The sequence below is a fragment of the Nannospalax galili genome, unplaced genomic scaffold (assembly GCF_000622305.1).
Source record: "Nannospalax galili isolate Female #2095 unplaced genomic scaffold, S.galili_v1.0 scaffold652, whole genome shotgun sequence".
NCBI lineage: Eukaryota > Metazoa > Chordata > Mammalia > Rodentia > Spalacidae > Nannospalax > Nannospalax galili.
This window is the reverse complement of record NW_008332152.1, coordinates 668,120-678,456: the sequence shown is the minus strand read 5'-3', so window position 1 is coordinate 678,456 and position 10,337 is coordinate 668,120. Positions and strand designations below refer to the sequence as shown.

Sequence of the window (10,337 nt, the reverse complement as noted above, 5' to 3'; positions counted from 1 at the left end):
CACGGGATGGCAACATGTTTTTCACAGGGGGAGGGGAAATCTGGAGAAGAGAGAACATCGTCTCTGGAGGGTGAGGTACCTCTTCCAGATTCGAGACACGGAGCAGTCTCTCCGCTTCCCTCTGGAATGCGAGACATGGTGCACCAGTCTCAGAAAAGAGGGGCTGCCATCTGTGGAGAGAAGATGATCAGCCCTCCACAGAGCAGCCCCTGCCGTGCACGACCCATCACACGAATCAGCGAATGGGAACATGGATGGAACAGGCTCTTTCGGCATTGACCTCACCGGGTGCAATTCCAGCTCCAACTTCACTGGCTGTCACTGGGCAGTACCACTCTGGGTGCAATGCCTAACGCTTCTCTTGAAATTAAATGAAGACTTTATAAAGGCTAATTGTGTCCCTGGTTAAAAGCTGAATCTAGAAGGCAGTGCCACGTTTGTACAGAACAAGCCAAATGAAAATTGCATTTTAATGTGCATTTCAATTGTTTTCTAGAAAAAGCTCTAGGAGTGAAAAAAAATAAAAAGAATCTCAACATTTTCAAAGCAGATCCATGCGCATGTAAAAGTCGGACCCTTACACTCTACAAGTAGGAAACAAAAGCTTCAAGGCCACAACCAAGGCATCTTAGAACCTGTCAGAGCTGACGACAACCTTGAACACTATCTAGTTTAATTCTTACAGAGAAGAAACAGGCTCAAGGGGGTTAGCCGATCTGCTCACAGACTTTTGCAGGAGATCCTAGGGCGGTGGTGCTCTGGAAGGAAGACCCTTAAAGGGGAAACCCACCTGCACTTCCCCTTGGACCTGGCTGGCTGGCCCCTCACAGGTGCTCGAGGCCATCTCTGAAGTGTCCCCAGGTCGGGCCCCTCCAGATTCAGTGGAGGTAGTTGATGTGACAAGTGACGGGAAAATGCTCTTTAAAAATTGACAAGGTTGATCTTCTACACATTCCTTGGCAAAATGAAGGTGACCAGAAAGCTAGGAAGAATCCATCTGTTTTGCTTAAGATAAGAAAACATGGAAAGGAAAGTGCTGACCAGCTTCCCTTCAGCCCTGCAGACGTCGCTCGCGGTCTCCGTTGGCCCAGTGCGGCTGGTGTTATGGTTTCCCTCACCTGCAGCCTGCATTTCCTTCCATGGATCTGCCTACGAGCCCCACTCAGTGGCTAGGTGGAACCCCTTCTATCTCTAAGCAAAATATGTAGTTTACCCTGAACACTTCCTCAACAAGTACTAAAAAGATACAATCTCTCAAAATGAATGAAATTTATCAACTTTGGCTCCAAAAGTGACTTCATCAGAAATGAGATGAGCTTTAGAAAGACTGTGAGAAAAGACAGTCGTCAGGCAGAGTCCCCCAAGATATGGGCCTCCCCAGCGACCAACCCACCCTGGACTCCACGAGGAATCTCTCTGAGGAAGCGTGTGTCCCCAGCTGGGTCCAGGGTGACATTCTGCCCCAGTTGTTTCAAATTCTTCACATAAAACCCCCCAGCCTTCCTACATCTTCCTAGTTAAAGCTAGAAAAGGGAATGGAAAGCAGGTCTAGCCTGGCAGGCAGAGGAGCCGAACACTGGTCACCACCGACCGACGTGGCCTCCAGGTTGGGTCAGGAGAGTCTCTGTGTCGCCGGGCATAGGTGTGCTGCCGTCTCTCAGCAGTGCCCTTGACCACAACGTCTGCTTTGCTTCCGTGCTGGCCGCTGGCTGTTTTACCTCTCGGCCCGGATTTTGTATCTTAGGACGAAATAGGCAATGAGACGGAGGGAGATGAAGAAGACGCCCAGCACGATGAAGTCCAGGTACAGCTTGGCGTTCTCCACGTCCAGCTCCCGCAGGATGGCCTCTGACTTCTGGAAGTGGCATGTCTCATCGATGTCACAGTGCAGATCCTCCCGGTCCAGGCCGTAGATGGAGAGGATGACACCCTCAAAGCCATATCTGGGGAGGAAGGCATCGGGTGTGAAGGTCACTCATTGCTAAAGGTCACTTTGCGACTCTCCGTCGCCTCCTCCCTCCCCTGTAATGCTCCCTGATTTGATAATATCTTCCTAAGACAGTGCACCGAGCTGCCTGGCCCCTCTGCTCCCATTCCTGTATCCTCCACAGCCACTTGTGAACTCCCAAACGCAGTAGGTGTTCCTCCAGTGGGAAACGAATCAAAGCAACTTTTGGATTTCTTCTGACCTTGCACACTTTTCCACCGTTAGATCCAGCAGGGGCTGGATATCCTGGCAAGCACGCTGGAGCATTTAGATAAAGCCTTTCTGGCCCAGCCTTGTCTTGCCAGAACAAAAGCACCAGTTTTTAGAAGAAAGGCCTGGTCTCTGGTTTCCCTGCACTGGCAAGCACATGAGTGGCTGATGCTGTACAAGGACTTTGTGTCCATCCTGTCCTCCTGAACGGTATAGCAGGGTCTGAACTGACATTCTAGAAAAGCAACACTTGTTCCCAGCCTGGATCTTTGTGACACATGGACATGGCTGCAGTTGGGGGTGGATGAGAGGTGGCAGGCCGAGTGTGCACAGATAGACCCTGCCCAGGGAAGGACCAGTGTGCACAGAGCCGCTCAAGACCCTGGGATGCTTCAGAGTCAGGATCTGGAAACAGCACTTTGTACACACCCTTACCTAGGCAGCTCGTGGAAACACCCAGAATAAGAGGGTGCATAACTTCTCCAGGGAGAGAGGGAAAGGGGGAAGGGGAGGGGGGGCGGAGAGAGAGGGAGGGAGGGAGGGAGGGAGAGAATGTGTGCACGTACTCAGGGGCGGTGAGGCACACAAAACTAAGAATATAAAGACAGATACCGGTACTGTCTGGACCCAGAGGAGAAGTGGCTTTGCAAGTGCCCCTTTACTAATGGGCCAGCGTATCCCGAGCCTCCCCCTCCGCTGCTCCCCACAGGTACCGGACATAGGAGATGTAGGACATCCACTGCAGGTATGTCGGGATAGTGTCAAAGCTGACGAAGAACCCAGAGAAGAGCAGGACAGGAATGGCCGTCACGGGACCCACGAACGTCGCTACCTGGGGATGGAGCGGGCACATACACAGCACTCACTGGAGGGACAGGGGACACTCTACCTGCTCAGGTAGCTCTGAGATCATCCCTAGCCACTGAAAAGGAGGGGTTCCCAAAGGGCCAGAGTCTTCTGGGCAGGACAGGAACAAAATGGTGACCAAGAACATCGCCTGGCAGAGCCTGAAGACTGGCCTCCTGCAGAGGGGTCCAGGGGTCCCAGCTGAGGAGGGCGACTGCCAAAAGGATCAGCATCCCCTGAGGGCAGAGGCCAACGGCCAACATCCTCTGGGAATGGTCTCAGAGAGGCTTTAGTGGACAGTTTGTACCTGTCTTTGGAGCAGGGCCTCCTCTCTGAGAGCCTCACCCAGAGGTGGGAAGGCTGTCACCAACCTGCTGTGACAGTCCTAGAGCCAGGATGCAGGGGCCCCAGGGGACCCACTAGAAAGCTCCTCCCCTAGGGTCCTGCCGTCCCTCCTCAGGCTGCCCCTGAGAGCTAAGGACAGCCCCAGGCACATAGCTGGCAAGCAGCAGCCCTCACTGGCCGGCCTCTGAGGGAGAGACTGAAGCCTCTCCAAGGTGTGGCAGGTACAGGCTCTCACCCCGAGTAGCTGAGTGGGCTCAGAGAATCTGGATACAAACACGTGGCTCTTGACTTATGTGGCAACAATTCACTGAGGGAATTGTGTATGTCTGTGTGTGTATAGTGTATGTGCCATGTGTAGTATGTTTGGTGTATGTGTGTGTTTGTAGTGTGAGTGGTATATGTGCTTGGTGTGTGGTGGGTACAAACAACCACTGTGAGAGGGCCAGGCCTGACCACCCAGGGCAATGCCATTCTTTCCCATGAGAACCACTTTGTAAGGCCATCTGGATGTTTAAGGCAGAGCTATGAGGGAGGGTCACCAAGTGAAGCAGCCGGGGCCCCACCAGACTGAGGCCATGAAGGGGAGCCCAGCGCTCAGCACCTCCTTGACCGGTACCTGTAGGGACGTGGAGGCAGCTCCAATCAGCAGGCCCAAGGACTGGGCCACGAGAGAGGTCATGGTACCCAGTGCAGCAAACAGAACAAAGCGCACAGCATCCGATGGCTGTGACGTCATCCAGTATACGATACTGCAGTAGGCCACAGGGAACATGACCTGCAAACATAGAGCCTGTGACCCCAGGGCTCTGCCTGGCTCGCAGGCAGCTGTTGCCCTCTCGGGTCTCGACCCCAGTTCCCACCAGACTCCTTAGATCAGGGAAGGTTGCCTGCTTTGCTCCTCGGCAGAACGTGAGGTGAAATAGGTTCTATACACTCTGTAGGGTATGGAGAATTCTTACCCCCTTGTCTGAGTCACCCGTGGCTCACGTACCTGAAAGGGGACGTCAGCCATGGTCTTGGCCAGGTAGTAAGCCTTCAGGCTGTACCAGTAGTTCAGGTGTTCCCGGAGGAAGACACTCATCTCTAGGGGAACTAGGGCAGGAAAACAGAGATGGCTCCAGTGGGCATGGCCAGCAAGCCAGATATGCACCGCAGATGACCTCGGGCTGAGCCCCAGCAGCTCTGACCTGTGCCACAGTGTGGACCTCTAACACTCTAATACTCAGATTTTTAAGCAAAAGGTTGGAAGGGTTTCACTGTTCTGGAAAAATTGTCACCAGGCACATCTCTAACTTAAACAGTGTATGGTAGTTTGAGTGAGAGACGTCCCTCAAAGGGAGACATGCGTATTTGAACACCTGGTCCCCAGGTGGTGGTGCTGTTTGGGGAGGTTTTGGAACCTTTAGGAGACTTGCTGGAGGAATTACATCACAGAAGGCAGCCTTTTGACAGTTCATAGCCTTACCCCACTTCCTGTTCTCACTCTCTTCTTCCTGTGTGAGGATAAAACAAGACCAGCCAGCTTCCTGTTCCCACCAGCACTCCCTGCCTGCCCCACCATGATGGACTCTATCCCTGGAACTCTGAGCCAAAATGACACAGCAACAGAAAAGTAACTAACACAAGTGACCACATGAAGAGCCAGAGTGGAGCGTGTCCGTGTGACCAGTGGGAATGGTCGAACCAGCCCTGTCCCTGCTGGGTTCGTCAGCTCCCTGACCACAACCCCTTTCTGCAAACTGCTCTCTGAAATTCAGGGTGGCTCAGGGAGGCAGGCTTGTGGGGCAGGAGTGGACACTGTATTTCTGCATGCGTGGCCCAGGATGACTGAAGGCGGACTGCATGTGAACCGACCAGATCTGGCCAAGCCAGGTTATCTGAACAGCCAAAACCACTTAAGCAGCAACATTTAACAGTCTCCTGAGTAGCTAACTTCGGGAAATTTCCCTCCATTGCCTTCTGCTGTGTTTTCTCACTTTCCATTCATTGAGATTTGATTATTTGGACTAAAGACAGTTTTTTCTGTGTGTGTGTGTGTGTGTGTGTGTGTGTTTTCACATATGCAAGTCCATGTGTTTGTAACCCGTGTGGATATGTTATGTGGAAACTAGAGGTCAATTTTGGGTGTCATCCCTTAGGTAACACCATCTATCTATCTTGTTTTATGGAGACAGGGTCTCTTACTGGCCTAGAGTAGGTAAGACTGGCTGGCCAGCGAGACCCAGGAACCCACCTGCTTTTGCCTCTCCTGTACTGGGAAGGGATTACAAGCACACACCACATGTCTGGTTTTGTTTTTTTTTTTAACTTTTTTTGGTTTGCCTGGCAAGCACTTTACCAACTGACCCTTCTCCACAGCCCTCAAGTACAGTATTTTCTTATCCAACAGTAAATACAATAAAACCCGTTTTGTTAACACATAAAGGTAGAATTTGAAACATCAAGATACTGTGTGTCTGGAAAAGCCAGCCCCGGTCAGGTGTCAACCGGTGTGTGTAGGAGTCCCAGCTAGAGAGGAAGGCACACTCACAGGTCAGAACGGTAGGCATGAGGGCAGCGAACATGAGGAACAGCATGGAGAAGAAGAGGAAGCCGGAGTTACTCAGGACCTTCTTGGCTTCATTCCCGATCCCCAGGTACAGCAGGCCGATGAGGAGGCCGATCCCGATGTGCGAGGTGATGCGCAGGTGTGTCAGGACCTGAGGGTGGGCATGAGTCTCATCCGGTGCACACAGCAGTCAGAGAACAGGGCCAAGGCCTCTGGAGGTATTGGACCCCGAGTCCCACAGCAGATCTTATGATCCATCTGGATGGGCTATACCAGAGGCTCTCACTGAGAGTTCTGGTTCAGGTTACAATGTCCATGAGCCTTATTTGTGGGGACCTAAAGGCCCCACTTTGTAGAGGTCTGAGAGGAAGTTACTGGGGCACAGCCTGACTTGCTTTAAAAGTCTGAAGGATACTTCTCACTGCTGAGGAGTGCATGATCAGCGCATGACCATCCTTAAGATACACCCTCGGGGGGAGGGGGATTTCCAGGTGCCTTTATCAGCTCTGTAACATCTGTAATAAATGAGTTCCTGCTTGACTAGGCTCCCCGTTGCACCTGAGTGTTCCTGGTACTGGGGGCAGGTTGGGCTGGTGAACGGCGTGCTTACACATCCCCAATCATCACTGCGCGGGGGTCACTGGTTCAAACCCCCGGCACTTATTGTGAGTTATGACTCTTCCAACACAGGGCCCTGTGTCCACACTGACCATGTAGCCTGCCAGGCAGGGCACCTACGGGAGTTATCACGTCTCCTTCATTCCCTGCCTTCCTCTCTGTATGACTGCCCAGCTTTCCTTGAATGAACTTACCTTGACCCCCTCACCTTGGCCACTTGGCTTGTTTTGGCCAATGAAACGTGAGCACAAGTGACCATTTGGTGCCTCTAACCAGGAGCCTCAGTCTCCCTTTGGTACTTTCACACAGGTCCATACAGGGGCTATCCTCCATTTGGGGCCCAGGGTGAGAGCAGATGGGACCAAGCCCACCTCAGCCCACAGCACAGATACACCACCAGCAAGACACACACCAGCTCTGATGGACACAGACATCTTGGGGCCTTTTATTACTGCTGCACAGCAGTGACAGCTGACTGATGCACACTGAGGGAAAGCAACCTGAAAGCTTTCCAGTGGCAGGAGGCAGTGAGGACTCCCAGGGCCATCGGGGACACTGAGGTCACCCTTACCGAGTCCCGCATGATGCTCAGGAAAGTCCTTTTGAAGAGGATGCAGAACTGGGTGAGGCAGCTGGCGGAGAAGCTGTGGCAGCCTTCCATGGAGGCAGAGTCCTGGGAGCACATGGAGAAGGGGGTGGGTGAGCTGCCCGCCTGCCCGCCATGCCTTCCTTGATGAGGGAGGGTGCTCACGAGGCAGGTGCATCCAGCACACGGGCTGCCCCACATGACCTTTCCCCAGACCCCTCCAATCGCTTTGCCTGCTTTACCTCTTCAGAGGGTCGGTGCCAGAGAAATGGGTTCACATCAGCATCGCCCCCGAGGTCTCTCTTGTAGTCAGAGTCGCACATGCCCTCCCTCACGGCCCTCACCAGCCGGCTGTTCTGATCACCGTACTCGCCTGATGCCACCTCCATGACTGGAGAGGACACAGAAGATGAGATCAGACCAAGGCTCCTGGCAAGAGGCACCCTAGCGCTGATGGGAACCATGAGTTTCTGTCACTTTGCAAAGGAAAGTCATTACTGTGGTGAGAATGTTTTAAAATGAGCGTTGGTGCCATTGAGGGCCACAGCACCAATCGCCAAGTTGCTGATTGACTGGAGTTCTCTCTCAACCCCCGGCAAATCCCTCACAGACTCAGGGGACCAGAACTGCAAAGGTACGCTTCCTGTGGTCAGCTCACCCAGGAAGCTAGGAGCTCACGTGTCTATGGCATGACCATTTGCCCAGCGTCCACCGAATGCATGCTCTGGGCTGGCACCGACTAGAGCCAGAAACCAGCAGCTCCTCACTGGAGCGCTGAGAGTAGGAGGCAACAGACGCTCCCCCAGGGAAGGGAGGCCCATATGGCATGGGGTCCACTGCCCTGAGGACCCATGGACCACAGCCCATGCCTCTCATATCCCAGGGAGCAGCTCCTCCCCTGACCATCCTCCCTTGCTTCCTCTGTCCCTCCTGGACCCCCTTATTGGGTCCAGGTTCCCCATGTCCTGACTACTGCTGCTGTGGCTGACTGGTCCTCACTCCACGGTGACAGCAGCTCTCTACTATCCAGAGACCAGTGTGTTCCCCAGTCTAGCTTCCCCCTCCTTCCTCCTCCACCTCCCTGGGCAGCACAGCCCTCATCTCAATACCAGACTACTGATACCAAAGGCCCTTCCTCCCCTGCACCCTTTGGTGAAACCCCTTTCCCAACCTGTAAGCTCTAAGCTAGAGCACATTAGGACCCCCTAGAAAAGCATCAGCTACAGTTCTAACAAGATGCACTGCTTGGCACACCTCCAAACTCCCAGAACTACTCAGCCACCCCTAAGCACGGCAGCCCCTGCCTTTCCTCAAGGGGGCAGTGAGACAGTCCAGTTCACCAGGTTCCCTCTTGTCTTCCTCCATGTTCTCCTCCTGCCTGTCCTGCCCTCTGGATTCCCACTTCCCTTCCCTCACAGCACTTCAACAGGCCCTTCCTCTCTTGTTAAGGAGTCAGCAGCTAACTACCAGGCAGCTCTTCCCCAGGGCTTTTAACTATGCCCAGATCCTTCAAGTGGTGCTCTCTCACTCATCTACTTCTGGTCCTCCCTCCACATCTTTGTCACAGTCTGCTTCTTGTGGGTTGGGTGAGGAACATTCCCCAGAGCCTGCTCTTCCTGGACACAGTTTAGGAGATGAAAAGAAAATCTGGTCCAAGGTTTTAGAAACACGACTGTGGAGGAAAGCAAGGAGGACTGTCCACCTGGGACCTCCGAGTGTCCCTGAGGAGTGGGGTCACTACAGGGAGCTGGGATCTTGGACATTGGTCTCCTCACAGAGGTAAGAGCTGGGAGATGGATTGTGAGGCCATGGAAGGCCAGGGCATTTCCAGGCATCAGGCAGGTCCTCCTGGAAGAGAGAGACCTCCTGAAGTCTCCAACAAGGTCCCCCACTGGATGCCCCTGAGTCATTTGTGGGATACTGCAGCAATTCTAGACTCCAGCATCAGATGGAGGTAGAACGTCAAGAGTAAGAAAGAGTTCCTTTCCTTCCAGCTGGGTAGGACTCTACTCACCAAAGTCTGCAGGGTTGTGGTAGGTGGGGCAGTTCAGACCCAAATCCCTCAAATATGGCACAAGATTCGAGACCTTCCCCCGGTAAACACACTGTCCTTGACTTAGGACGTAAAGCTGGGAGAGAGGAGGAAAGAAATGGCATCAACACCAGCCTCTGTGAAGCAGTGGAGGTTCCCAGTCTGTCAGTCAGTTGGTAGTCAGTCAGCCAACCCGCCAGCCAGCCAGCCAGCCAGCCAGTTATCAGCCAACCAATGCCAGTTGGGAATCTGTCCATCCATCAGTCAGTCAGTGTGTCGGTCAGTCAAACCAGTTATTCAACCAGCCAGTCAGTTAATCACCCTGGGGACTAGTAAAGGAGTTAGGATGTAGGGCCTGATTTTCCATGACTGCCCTAGTCTAGCCAGGGGTCTTGAGTAGGGGTCTGGAGTGGGAGTCTGAGGTGGAGATTTAGGTCAAGGGCCAGGGCCCACATACCTGATCGAAGAGCTCAAAGAGCTTGGCACTGGGCTGGTGGATGGTGCAAACGATGGACCGGCCGCCCTGGGCCAGCGCCTTCATCAAGGACACCACTTGGAAGCAGGAGGCGCTGTCCAGGCCGCTGCAAATCAAGGACACCGTGAGATGCTGGAGTGGCAGAAACAAGTCCACTGCCCCAGACCCTGGGAGACTGAGAGGCCGCTGCTGAGGGAGGGCCTGGAACAGGACTTGTAGCCATGCCATGCAAGCTCAGGCTCTGCTCAGCCTGTGTAACTGTCAAGTGGTGGAGCCTCAGTGGGGGCTGTGCATGGTGACTCCCCACAAGAATGCCGGAGAAGAGCAAGGGTCTGAAGAAATGAGAACACAATGGGGGGGTCCCCACCTGCCTTGGCTCAGGGCATCAGAACTGCCTCAGTACACAGCTGAGCTCCCAAGTAAGCAGTGAGGCCTGGTGGTCAGCAGTCACAGTGCCCTGTCTCTCTAACTTTGGGGCTGTGAGAGAGGACCACCTGGGCTACAGCCTGCTGAAGTTTTTCCTAACTATGTTGGAGTTGTTTAAGGGGAGGTGGCATCCTGGGGTTTGCTGGGGGCCTTGCCAGTGTCTGGCAGTCCTACCCTGGCCCCTCTTCTCTCCTCTCCTGCCTAGCACCCCCAGCCCTATCTCGTTCCTGTCCTTCCACTGGGTAGCTCCTGGGTCCAGCAGGC

General features: G+C 53.7%; 1 protein-coding gene across 4 annotated transcripts in view; it reads right to left on the bottom strand.

The window, feature by feature from the left end:
* Positions 1–451: 451 nt before the first annotated feature.
* The window catches only part of Abcg1 (ATP binding cassette subfamily G member 1), a 62,949-nt gene continuing 53,063 nt past the window's right edge, over positions 452–10,337 (bottom strand). For all 4 annotated transcript variants that reach the window (XM_008827361.2, XM_008827363.2, XM_008827362.3 and 1 more), the window contains 9 exons: positions 9,630–9,753; positions 9,155–9,269; positions 7,383–7,531; positions 7,126–7,227; positions 5,919–6,087; positions 4,380–4,480; positions 4,005–4,163; positions 2,911–3,029; positions 452–1,943 (listed from right to left, as the gene is read on the bottom strand). In XM_008827361.2, the coding sequence (XP_008825583.1) occupies positions 1,715–1,943; positions 2,911–3,029; positions 4,005–4,163; positions 4,380–4,480; positions 5,919–6,087; positions 7,126–7,227; positions 7,383–7,531; positions 9,155–9,269; positions 9,630–9,753 (1,267 nt within the window). In that variant the 3' untranslated portion in view covers positions 452–1,714. The remainder of the gene's footprint in view (positions 1,944–2,910; positions 3,030–4,004; positions 4,164–4,379; positions 4,481–5,918; positions 6,088–7,125; positions 7,228–7,382; positions 7,532–9,154; positions 9,270–9,629; positions 9,754–10,337) is intronic.